Source organism: Tinamus guttatus, unplaced genomic scaffold, assembly GCF_059628265.1.
Source record: "Tinamus guttatus ecotype Peru unplaced genomic scaffold, ASM5962826v1 Tinamus_guttatus_pri_ptg000525l, whole genome shotgun sequence".
In the NCBI taxonomy this organism is placed as follows: Eukaryota; Metazoa; Chordata; class Aves; order Tinamiformes; family Tinamidae; genus Tinamus; species Tinamus guttatus.
Window position 1 is genome coordinate 429,016 of NW_028289059.1, and position 13,635 is coordinate 442,650.

The following is a 13,635-nucleotide window of genomic DNA, read 5'->3' on the forward strand; positions in this document are numbered from 1 at the left end:
TAATCCCAAAATAGCAGATTATATGGACATCTTGAAAGCTCCTTAGGCTGCATCTGTCACTTCTGTGTGATAAAAACCTGGTGAAGTGTATTCTAAAATCCTGATCACCTGACCATCTGGCTGGACTGCAGTAAAACTCCTCCTAGGTCTCTTTTCATCAGAAGCGAAGAATGGCTGCATCCAAATATCACTCTGATAAAAGCAATCTGCAAAAGAAACCATGCCTAGCAGCTGAGAAAAGTTACTTGCTCTGCTAATTAATACCTTAATACCGTGCTGTAAAGTGGTGTTACTACTAGTGCTGAAAGAAAGGAGTAGGACAGAGGTTCTAAAAGTGAAAACCCCTCAAGAGCTCTCAGCATCATGTTAAAGGCTACATAGTTAGGCAATCTGAGAGGGTTTTGATATAGAAAAAGCATAAGAAGAAGTTTCAGAATATAGAGTGGTGTATCACAAAGTCTGGTTTTAACTGAAAATACTAACGCAATAGCCGTGCCAGTCACAACAACAAGGTCTGTAGGCATGATTGAGTGTTTTGTGGAGGAGGAGCATTATAGATTAAAGAAAAATGTTATATAAATTAAGGCAGTCAGGAGTAATAAAATAGTGTGTGAATTGTCTGTGAAATTATATCCTAAATTAGGATATCATGGTTGAAAACTGCATAAGCAACTGCCTGGTCAGAAGTGTAGAATTGAGTCTTGCCAAAGAAAGGCTGAAAATAGTAACATCAGTTTTCTGTTAACCACTGGCCTTCAGAATAGCATGTCATGTAAAGAGGAATTTTTAGACTCTTGACCATTCTTGGTGCAGCTAGTAGGGTGTCCAGATCCTGGTTAGATGTATAATTGTTGAAGAACCTATGTGTAAAAATAGTCATGGAAGAATCATAACGCAATATCTCTTGGGAAGAAAATCTGCCTACATACAATTTTAAAATGAAAAAGTTGGATGAACAGCTAAAAATTTTCAGGCAATCTGGAGTTCGTTGCAAGTTATCATCACACACACTTGGAACACATGCATGCTACATGTAAGAGTGGTTCCAAAAATGTTACTGCATGCTTAGATGGTAAGTTGAGAAAACATATTAGATATTAGAAGTAAATTCACATCAGAATGAATGAAGTCTTGTGTCTTTCTTCAAACGAGGAAAACAGATAAACTCCAGCAAATGAAATATTAAACTATAACAAAGATTCCAAAGAGAATTCCAAAAAGATTCTGAGTGACTTGCTAAGGGTACGAAGTTGAAATAAACCTTTTTCAAACATACCAGATTAAAAAAGTCTGCCAGAGAAGTGGTGGGCTGAGAGATGATCAAAGAGCCTTCAAGAAAGATAAGGTCATTGCAGAAAAGCTAAATTAATGATTTGAATCAGTTTTTGCTGGAGAGCCTGTCAGGAAGGTTTTTGCAGCAGAAATATTATTTACAGCAGAGGAGTGTGAGGAACAGTCACAAACTAGATTGTTAACTACAGAAGTAACTGATAAATTGAATAGTAAAAAGGAACTCAAGGATGGACTAGCTGATTTATGACAGTAGGATATAACTCCTCACTTAAAAGTGCTTCTAGTAATTGAGGATTGTGGGGTGTCAAATGAACACCAATTTCTGGAAACAAACAAACAAAAAATCATAAAATTTCATAGGAGTTTGAGGGAGCCACAGATCTGGAAGCCTGATATCTGTACGAGCAGATTAGGAGAAAATATAATAAAGAATAGAGCTGACGGAAATATAAATATACTCGTTTAAGAACTGGGAGGTGTAAGTCACCATATAAATTTATCAGGATATAGGTTTAAAACAAGCAAAAGGGAAATGTTTTCCCCTATAACATGCAAATAAATAGAGTAGTTCTCTATTACGTGGTAGGTGTGTGTTCTAAAAGGTGACCTGGATTTAAGGTAAGATTGAATAAATTCTTGCAAATCCATTGGAAGTCCCTAAGGAAGTATTATGTATGGTTGTCTTCGTCTTATGCATAGGCATGTTTTTTTGCCTCTTGTATGAGGCAGGATATTGTGCTAGATGGATCTTTTTCTTTGAACATGCTACAGCCCTTAAAATGTAGTGAAAAGTCCTTTGAAGATCTCTACTAGTGTATCCCAATAATTGTGTTGGGAGCTTACAGAAATAGATGAAAAATACTAGATGAAGAGTACTAAATGAATGAATTGAAAAGAAATGCTAAATGAAAATTGATAAAGTCAAAATAATACATCTTAGAAAAAAAGGAATTGCACATGAACGCTGATGAGCTAAATCAGGTCTAAATTTTCTTCTGGTTGAAGAACTTGTAGTCAAGTAGGACTTGAAGTCACAGAAGCTTTAACAGCTTTCTGAAAAAGTTGACTCCTGCAACTTAGCAAGATGCAGAAGTTCAAAAATGAAAAGGAGTGCTCGCTCACTATTTCCTCAAACCAAAAACCAGAATACTTTCACTGGAATGATCTATGAGGAAGTTTAAAAGAAACAAATGAAACAAATTTCCTCCCATCGTGCATAGTTAAACTGTGAAACTTGTGGCAGGTGTCTGTAGTGATGAAAAACAGAATAGCTTGAAAAAGGAATTAGGCTAATAGTGGAGAAAAGGGCAATTGGTTTATTAAACACTATGGATCAGATTCAGCCAGTAGCTCAGGAAACACTCAAACTGTTCAGTCAGAAGTGATGATGATATTCTAGGGGAGATATTATTTATATCTCTTCCTATTTTTTAATATTTTTATTTTTTTTTAATTTTATATTTCTTCCCTTTGTTTGGCCTCTGTTGCAGACAGGGTGTGGAGTTAAGTAGACCTTTGTGGTTCTTTATTGGCTTTTTTGGTTTTCCATCTAAATAGAGCATCCATCTTTACAGTAGTGATAAGAAATTTCAGACTGAATCCAGAGGCCAGATGGTCATTGAAATAACTTGAATATATTATCTATACCAGCTAATGTAAAAGGCCATTCTATTCTTTTGCTGAATACCTCTTATTACTAAACTGTTTGACTAATGAGATACGATTCAAAATGATCTGACAAAATGAGAAATTGGTCTTCTGTTGTGGTAATACTTAAGTGCTTTGGAAGGAAATGTTCATTTTCCCTAAATATCTCATCTGATAGAATTTAATCTAGGAAGAATTCCTTATTTTGGAAGAATTTTCTAGATTTGAAATCTGTGTGGCTTTGATTTAGAATCCAAAATTTTGAAAGTCATATTAAAGTAATGAGAGTCATATTGGAATAATATTCTAAATCAGATTTCTACTCAAACACTCACACACACACAAAAGTTGCATAAAATTCTGATCCTGACTGTTAATTCCTGAATAATGACAAATGTTTCCAAAGTTCTCTGAATTCCTTCCTTTTTCAAGGAATAGGAACAACTTAACTGGACAGTCTTAAATTATTTTTAAATGTTTCTAGGAGAAATTAATGATTTCATCACAGCTGTTTATAGGAGGACAAGTAATTTAGAGTAATTAATTCTGTCTGTCTAAAATTTTCCCTTCAAATTTGGTTTTGATAAAACTACTACCCATTTTTTTTCTATCATCTTCTCTCACTTTGGTGAATGTGAGAACAGGTGCCCCATTTCACCCAGGACTTAGGACATAACTGCTTTTAAGAACTTATGAGAAATTATTTGTTTGTGGTTTTGAAATGAAATTGTGAAACACTTAGACACAGATATGCAAGACATAATATAAAGTCATCGTCTCATTTAGCCTTGCCAAATGGATGTGCTGCTGGCAGATAAATCCATGAAAACTTTTAAAAAGGGAGTTTATTCTAAAAAGACTTCTTTTATTTTATTAATTTGTGATTTAATTCTGTAAAACTATCATTCTTATTCCTTCCCACCCCAGCCTCTGAAGACTAAACTTGTCCATTTTTCAGATACAAATTAAAAAATTGAATGCTCTTTGTCAGCTATGTCATTTGGAGTCAACTTGTGTCTATGGTTTGGTTCTGTAGGCATTTGCTTGTTCTCACACATGAATTTCTACTATCCCCCCTCCACTCCAAAGCTGACTTTTCTCTCTCTTTGAAGAGATGGCCATGTTGTCATCCTGCTTGTAGCCACAGTGCTGTTGCTGTTAGAAGTGATCTGGGGGATATTTTCAGCTCTACTTGGGTGTATTTCTTCTTTCTTTCTGGCTGGAAAAGACACTTCAGTCTTTAGTCAGTGTTCTACTGCTTTACATCATAAGCTTGCTAGCTATGTTTGATGTCTGGAAGAAACATATTTTGTGGATCCTGTTGTAATAAATGACACTACAAAAAAAAAAAAAAAACCCATGTGCCCATGCATTAATGCAGAGAAAAGCAGGAGAAATCTGTAGGCATCTGTTCTTACTAAATTTTACCTTCTTTAGGAAAGCAGGAGCAATCTGTAGGCATCTGTTCTTACTAAATTTTACCTTCTTTAGGAAAGATCTGTTTATGTCCACTATTGTCACTATTTTGGTGCTTCTTTAAAGTTCACATGTTCACCTCTTTTTTTTTTTTTTTTTTTTTTTTTTTTTTTTTTTTGCTTTTGACTGGGAAATTGAGCAGTTTGCTCTCGCTTGTGCTTCTGTGCTGGTTGGATTCAAACATTGCTCAGGCAGGAGCTCCTCCTTGCTTCCTCTGGGCTTTTGTGGTATTATCTTTTGCTTGTAACCTTTTTTTTTTTTTAATTTATTTTATTCCATTCATTACCAGCTAGCCCTCTCGTTTAATTACTTTTAATCAAGAGCAAAATGGAGTCAGAGCTCAAAGTGAGAGTGTTGCGATCTCAAGAGCAGGTGGCAATATCACCTATTCCCAGAGAAAACTAAAGGTGCCGATTCCTGTTTAGACAAGATCCAATTGACCAGTTGCTGCTGGCAGAGCTGCTCACAGCAATCTTTGAGTAGCTGTGGACGCAGTGGAGCAGGAGGGTGTCGTGGTGAGGCTCAGGGTTTCCCTGTTGACAGTGAAAATGAGATGAGTAGCTTGTTGGTATTGCACAGGCAGTACAATACAGCAGTTGTTCACCAAGCTGCCTATGCAGCACCTGCAGAAACTTCAGGAAAGGAAGAGCTTTGCCAGGAGCAGTGGATTTGCTCTCTCTTTCACCTGTGCACAGCAGCCACTGCTGATAGCTGCCAGCTGGCATAATTAATGCAGCCCTTGGCCTAAAACAGGGAAGCTGTGGTCATGCTCCGTGATAGAAAATAGCTGTATGGCCCGGACTTCACTCAGAGCCCTGAGATAAGGTGCACAGTGCAATCGTTGCAAACGCTAAATAATTCTCCCATCCCTCCTAGCGTTCTGCGTGTTTGGCTCAACATCTGAGCGTTCTTTCAGTCTGGCAGCCTGTAATAGAAATGCCTCAATTAAAATTTAACACTTCAGAATACAGGAAAATTAATAGTTTCTTTCCTTCCTCCCCCCCAGGTGCTCGTTAACAATATTTTGCTATACCTGACATTTTTCTTCTTGGGAGCCTTTTCCAAGAACACTTTTGTAATGGCCCATCTGTTTTATTTTGTTGATTTGCAGCTAATGTGTGTCATGGTTGACTAAAAAGGGTTTGTCTTGGCACCAGGGGAAGAAGATTGCTTATTTCTCTTTGCCCTAGCTGCTGCAATCGGGTCAGAGTCTCTTTGTGAAGGAGAGGAGACTGTCTTCCCCAGGAGCCACTGAGTGCACTGCTCTAAACATTTCCTAGAGTTTAGGATAGGGCAGGCAGAGAAAGGGGTGGAAACTCCACAGTGCAAGCAGATAGTGGTAGATCTTCAGCAAACCAGGTAGTGAGCCTACAGTTCTCAGAGGTGACAGAGACGCTTTAGGGACCAGATGAAAACTGCTGCAACACAGAAAATCACTTTCATTTGCTGAGAACAAGATTCAAAGGATATTACATATGCTGTGAAGAGACAGTGAGAAGGGTAGATATTTATAAATTAGTATTTTGTCTCGTCCAGCTCTTGTAATTTTCTGTATTTCAGAAGTGACCTTATTGTACTTTGTGTTCTAATAACACTTGGAATTGGAAAACATCTAGTTTAACAGTCCTTTGATGTTGTTTGCTCTGAGAGGTGCAGGCTGGTCCCATCCCTGGTGAATTCAGAGTCCCATCCCAAGTAACTGTCCCCCTAACTTGTTTTTTTTTTTGTGCCACTTCAGTTGTTCAATGAATTGAAAATGTCTATTTCTTTGGGTCGGACTAGAGCAGGAAAAATGGCTTGCCTGTGGCACGGACACTTACAGGGCCTTGCATGGTGTGCACTTTGTGCTAGAACCTTTCTGTAGCTGTAGCTGAAGGGGCCCTTCTCTGCCCAAAGAGTTTTCACTGTAAACCTTTTGCATAATTGGAATAAGTGGATATGCGGAATGTTTTTATGGGGCTATCTGCTTTCTTAAAGAAGAAGGTATTGTAGCTAGGACGCATTCACACAGCAATGATATCTGCTGGCATCATCAGGACTACATTAATGTCATCTAACTGTTTAATAATTCTGTATTCAGATTCATACTTCTCTCATTAATGGACGGCCCAGTGCTGATGATCCTTCACGTGTGTTACTAGAATTCACCTCTGCTCGCTTTATTCGCCTGAGATTCCAGAGGATACGGACGCTAAATGCAGATTTAATGATGTTCGCCCACAAAGACCCCACAGAAATCGATCCCATTGTTACAAGGAGGGTAAGTTCTTGTGATGCTATGGAAGTGCATGGATGCAAGTTCTATGATGTTCATAAATGTTGCACCTGCCCTTTGATTGCCATAGAAGATCTTGGAAGATTATGAGTAGCTGCTGTTATCTGTTAAAATCCTACTGATAGGCAGAGTATCTCCCTTCTGCTGTGTTCTGTTTTCTTCTCTATAGTGGAAGTGAATGATAATTTTTTTTCTGCTTACTGGTATTATTAACTTAAAGAATCGGCAGCACAGAGCTCTTTGTTCTATAAACATTTTTGATAGAGGTAGTGGACTAATGACTATATAATGTCTCCTTATTCTTTACTACCTGTAAGATTTCTGTAAGATTTCTACCTGTGTTAAGATTTCTTTAACACTTCATTTGAATGAAATTCCTGTTAGGAGTACTATTCATAGTAGTCGTATCTGAATTTTGTATTTTTATCATTAGTATAATGCTGTTGCTGTTAGCAAAAATGTTACATCTTGCTTTAGTTTAAAAGAATGACTGCAGTTTTCATACTTGTACCATACCCCCATCTTCCCCACTGTTCCTTGTGCATGTGCGACCTTTTCTCACTATCCCTAGTCTTTCCTTTCTTCTTATGTCAGGTTTCCCAGTCTTCTTGCTGTTCAAATGTATTGCGTTATTCCCTTTTTTCCCTCTATTTTTTTTTACTAAGAATTCTTAAAAGATGGAGATCTGTACCTTTCCACGTTTGTAACTCTTACTTGATTCCTCTCTATTTTGTTCCTCTCTTTTTGTTTTGAAGAGTTGTTGTTTAAGGTACCTGTATAATAAATCCTGTTATGAAAGGGGATTATTGTTATTCTTGGCTTTAATGAATGCCATTTATCAATAGTGGATAACTGCAAAGAAAAGTGGCCGCTTCTGTTCCACACTTCTAGTTTCCATTTCTTCTTCCAAATATGTAGGATACTGGCTATTGAAGTGGAACAGTCTCTGAATGTTTGGAATGACATTCTATTTTGCATTACAAACCCAGAGGACCATTTTTTTTTTTTTTCAGATGCTTAACTAATCATGGAAACAAAGTGTGTATGTAAGGATGTACTGTAAATCAACTTGTAATCAAACTGTAAATCAAATTAAATTTAGCTAATGTGCTTTTTATAGATGTAAGAATACATGACCGTGAACATCTTTCCTTCTTTCCTGTAACTGACATTAATCCTTACCAAAGAAAAATAGAAATTGTCACAGGGCAGAGTGACAAGTCAAAAATCTTTCAGTCTTAGTGATGGAGACTCTTACATAGTCATTCTAAAGTCCAGCGAAGAAAAACAGTGTTTTTTTTTCCATTGCGCATTAAATGCTCATGTGATACTCAACTAAGGTGTCCCTTACTTAGCTTTTGTTTGTCCTTTCCCTTCTCCTCACCATGCTTTTTCAAGGTGGTCTATAGTATCAGAATGTTCATATCTGGTGTGCATATAGCCTTCTTTTAAACTCCTGTTTGGTGTGCGCCATGTGTTAATGTGCACAGCTCTTGGGACTTCACTCCTTATACACTTTCTTTCACTAAGCTTGAATCTGTTGATCAAGACGCACCTTAGATTACTCTGCTGCATTTTTAATAGATCAAAGAAGAAATAAAATAGGACTTGACATTTTTGTCACCAGAAATAAATTCTGTAGTTTGACACCTGCATTTTACAATCTACTTTGCAATTCATTTTCTGTTTTGTCTTACAGTATTACTATTCTATAAAAGATATCTCTGTTGGAGGCATGTGCATCTGTTCAGGCCATGCAAAGGCTTGCCCATTAGATCCAGTGACTAATGTAAGTGTTTATTTATTTATTTATTTATTTTAAGAGTCCTGTTCACAGGGTGAAATATGAGAAAGAATCCTGATAATTTCTCAGAGTGCTGTGCACCTGTTCTTCACCTAGAAGAACAGTCCAAAGCAGTGCAGGCAACTAGGATGATAAAGATTCATGCGATGTCAGGGAAAGCTTTCTTTTGAATTAATGAATAGGTTTCAGATAATTCAGTCTGTCTTGAAGGCCTCCAAGGAACAACAAAAATTTAGACTATGTGATGTAGTTTTGGAGGTGAGCTTTACTAGTTGATGTTTCTGTTTCTTGTTTGGTATTAATCAAGGTGTTTCTTAAATAAATGTCACCAATTTAATGGATACTTGCAAATAAATGATGCCTCTAGAATGGCCCATTTACCATGTGGGTAAATATTAATTGAGTGATCAATCAAGCTAGTCTAGAAAATCCTGAAGCTGTTTATAATTCTTCCAAACTTGTAGCTTTCTATTTACACCTTTAATAAACCCATAACCAAGTCAGAAGCACAATTTCTTATTGACGGTTGAAATCTATACACATTCATGCACATATTATCACTGATACAAAAATTGCTTTCTGCTAACTTTGCTGATATGGTCTTTGTTTATTATTCTTTTAGTCAGGAGTTTTGCATGATTTAACAGAAAATCTTGTTTCTGTAGTGCATTAAGATATTGTATAGGAACTGTATAAAAAAAAAAGAAAAGAAGCTATAAAAATGTTATAGAGACAGCTTTTGTGTTTCTAGGCAATTTCTATGGTCCTTGTTGAAACTCAGTGAAATCCTTCTTTTATTCCTTCTAAACCTTTTCAGTGATGATGTGCATAGCAAGTGATGGACCGTTTCAGATAATCTTAGTTGTCAGATGGCAGCATTGTCTCAGTGCCATGTGTTTCAATTGAGTCTACCTCAGAAAATTAGTGCTGTTATTGAAGGCTAAGAAGGACTTCAGTTTGGATAGTTTGGCTACTGCATTAAAAAAAAGGCATTGTAGCAAATGTTGCTGTATAAGAAGAGTATAAAAGATAAAGTAAATGAAGCAACTGAAGCTGTAAGATATGTGGGTATTTGGTTGAGCTTTCTAGGCATACACTTTAGAATGAGCCGTACTGAAATTAAAGGGCTTTGTTTGGCTTATAAAGTATCATGGTTCTCTTTGGTAGCAGAAGATATTATTTCTCTAGCAATGCAAACAATATACTCAGCATGTTTACTGCCTTGCTGCTCTGAAGCATTTCTTAACTTGACCTAATCTTTTAGGCTTCATGCCTTTTTCTGTAAGCCAGAATTTTTCCAGGTTAGTTTGTTCCTTTAAACTTAAGTGGGTTCATAGGACCAGAGAGGATCGCCTCCACCCATTTCCCAGCATATATTGCAAATGTATATTTTGCTCCTCATTTCTCCGAACTAGAGTTTCTTCTATAAATCACAAGCTTCCTCATTATCTCAAAGAGTTTGTGTGTTCTTTACATCCATGTTTGTATGCTGTGACTAAGCTGACCTGCTGAGGAACCAAAATGCTGCTGAAAGGATAGTCCTGCTCTTAGCTCTTCTCTTAGTTAAAAAAATTCCTTTTGTTTCCCTTGCATAGGATTTAGTTATGATGCAGGTAGAATGTTACATATGTAGCTACCTCACATATATATATAACGTACAGACATGCATTAGTTTGCACATGCATAGATTAGGTATGTATGTACATATGCATATGTGTACACACATACATGTACATTTGTATATGTGCACATATATGAGTCAGCACAACGAACTCTTCAGCACAATGAATTTTCATAATTTGAACTTTAATTCAGAGAATGTATATGGACAGATTCCTCAAATCATCACACATTATTTGGTTTTGTTTTAAATCAGAAATCCGTCTGTCAGTGTGAGCACAACACATGTGGAGAAACATGTGATCATTGCTGTCCTGGTTTCCATCAAAAACCTTGGCATGCTGGAACCTTCCTGGTCAAGCATGAATGTGAACGTAAGTCAAAATAAGTGCAGAAGAGAAGGTTTGGTGTAACTGCTGCTGAAAACTGAAATCAAGTCCTAATTGATTCTGGAATTCATTTTATTTCTAAGCACACATGTTTGTAAATCAGTTGTTGTTCACTTATTATTTAGACTGACTTAGAGAAGTCAATAGAACAATTATTTGTTGAATTTTAGTTTTATTGAACTTGGAATATTGTAGTGTAACATATTGATTTTGATGAGATAATATTTAAAAATCATTTTGACTTTCTTTTTTAATTTTTATAATCTTTGTGGTTTTATTTTGATAAAGTCATAGAAACCCTTTCTGATAATGTTAAAAATTCTTTTAAAAATGTTTTTAAAGACTTTTCCAGTATATTAAACTTTAACAGCAGTGCGTTTGGATGAATAGCCACTTTTTTATATTATAATGTTCAGCCTTGCTGAAACATGAACAAAATATATTTTTTTTGTTTTCAGTATTTTTAATGAAATATGTATATATGCATATACATATATGTTTAGTTTTACAACATGTTGGAAACACACATTGAAATAACATCTTCCCATGGGGTGGGAAATAGATTTTCACATTTACTGTAGTAATGATAGTAATAATTTAATTTCAACGTCTTGCTTTCAGAGGTCACAAATTATATATATTTTTGAACATAATATCTGCTCTGGCACACATAAGCATTTATTCAGTTCTAAGATTGCAGTTGTGGATTTGCCAGGAGTGGTTAATAATAAATAAATAAATAGACACGAATATTCTCATATTAAAAAGTGCAATGCATATCTCTGTCTGGTAATGTATTCTTATGGAGATTGTTGTTTGCACAGATTGTCTGCGTGGGGAATGCATTCTGGAATCAAATCAGGGTCCATTCATTTTCATGATTAATTTTTGAGGGATTCTTCTTACACCTGATCATCCCTCAATGAAGTGTTCTGCTTTCAGGGTGGAAATGATCCCCTGGGGGCCAGTTCCAAACACACAACTGTCAGTGGAATGACTCCCTGCTGATGAGCCTTGTATTCCTTTTTATATGCAGATTAAAATGTGGAAGTTGTAATACCAGGAGGAGGGGAGAGTTAGAGTCTCCTCAGTTTCACAGCAACAGATTATTAGGTTAGCTCTGACACATAGCGTTTACAGAATAAGGATTCAAACTTGAACCTGTTGTAAAGATTGAGTCTTCTCTCCTGTCCCAGTTTTTATGTGTATATATGTATGCTTTTAAGATTTCTTTTAGCTTTTGGGAATTATTTTAATTTACTCTTACCAGTTTGCTCTATCCATTATAGCTTGTGTATCATATATTTTTTGTTGAACAACTGTGTCCTGAGCCATGTGGTTGAGGATTCAGCAGAAGGATATTGGATCATCAATTTAAACAGAAAATAAGAAATTGAGGAAGAGCATAGTTAGACTATGTCTGCTCACTCCCCTAGTCTCCCTAGACAAAACACTTAGAAAAAATATGATATACAGATCTCTGAACAGCATTTGTGAGTAGAGTACATTATTTTTGATAGCTAAAGAAGCAATTAATTAATGTTTGAATGTTGCATTAGTTACAGTGCACATGGAACAAATGACAAAATATGGATTGTTATTAATATGTTAGCGCTAGTCCCACATCTCCAGGCAGAAAATGCTATTTGCTAATACAGTTTTTTCTCTTTTAGCGTGCAACTGCCACGGGAAGACTGACGAATGTTACTATGATCAGGATATTGCTGACAGAAATCAGAGCTTGAATATCCATGGCGAATACATCGGAGGTGGAGTGTGTGTTAATTGCACCAGCCACACTGACGGCATAAACTGTGAGACCTGCGTTGATGGCTACTTCAGGCCAAAAGGGGTAATCGCGTCTTCTGTTGTCACTTCACCGTAGCACTTGGTGCTGGAGCCACTACTTCAGCTTGGGGAGTTAAGTTATTAAATTGAGGTGACACAGTTTTAACGGCCATTTTATGAAGGTTACCTTCTAATTCTGACAGTGCTGTAGTTGTCTTTCACAGTTGGAAGTCTGTAAAGTTAATGTTCACAGAAATATGAAAGTGAATTTTGTTGATATGAAAGAATGCACTTGAGGTCAGGGCCTCTAGCTAGTATTTCAGTTTAAATTAAAGGAGAATATGATTCTGTAAACAGAACTTTTTCTTCAATAATGAATTTCAGGATGTATTATCAAAGATCAAAGATATATTTGATATTGGAGAGAGTGTAATTTTTATTGTTTAAATGTAATGTAGAAATAATAACCACTGAAACACTAGTGTCCTATGAACGCCTTTCACATTTAGTGCAGGGGGAATTACCTTTTTTGTACTTCAGCATATGATGGTGTATTTTCATCAAAGCTGAAGCTGTCAGAAGATACATTTTATATTAGGTTGCACTGTCAATATGAGCTGTGTCTGTGCTTTAAATAGCTACATTATTAGTGTGTGCTTAATTTCCAGATATTTAGCCAGGATAGTTTCAGTTGAGCAAAGCACGGTATTTAGTCTTACACTTCATCCCTCAAACACAGAAAACATCATCAAATAATAATAATTAAAATCTCTTTGATATACTATTTTTAGCCTTGGAGCTTGTAGAAGGCGTACTGATCTCTTTTCAACAGTGGGGAACCTCGATTTGCTTATCTAAATCACATTATCCAATTAGTAGTGATCATATCTATCCATATATACATAAACATAAGCATATACATAAACATAATTTGACTCATGTTGGAGAGAATAACTGAACTATTTGTTAATATTACTTTATACCATATATTTCAGGGAGTGAATGTTTAAAATCTACTTCATTATATTTATTTTTAGTTATTGAAACGACAATATTTATACACAAGTGTGGACTTTTTTTTGAAAAGATACCTGTGTCTAAATTACTTACATAGTTTTTATATATCTAAAAGGTGGTGCTAATAGCTAGAGTGCATTGGCTAAGTGATGCAGCTGCTTCATTTTTATTAGAAAGCAAGCCACTTCGTAGTTCTCTCCTAACTGTATTTATAAGAAGAAATAGAAGTTTCCCTTATTAATGGTGAAGTTTTGTTTTCTAAATTCTCTGTTTCCTCTCATAATTAATTATTAATGAGTTATAATTTTATATTTTTTACCTGTTTA

The 13,635-nt window shown here is 35.9% G+C and overlaps 1 protein-coding gene across 1 annotated transcript in view; it reads left to right on the top strand.

Annotated features, from left to right (window-relative positions):
* The window catches only part of LAMA2 (laminin subunit alpha 2), a 336,063-nt gene that overhangs the window by 122,490 nt on the left and 199,938 nt on the right, over positions 1-13,635 (top strand). The window contains exons 5-8 of the mRNA XM_088533890.1: positions 6,497-6,676; positions 8,391-8,480; positions 10,372-10,489; positions 12,178-12,356. Of these exons, the coding sequence (XP_088390016.1) occupies positions 6,497-6,676; positions 8,391-8,480; positions 10,372-10,489; positions 12,178-12,356 (567 nt within the window). The remainder of the gene's footprint in view (positions 1-6,496; positions 6,677-8,390; positions 8,481-10,371; positions 10,490-12,177; positions 12,357-13,635) is intronic.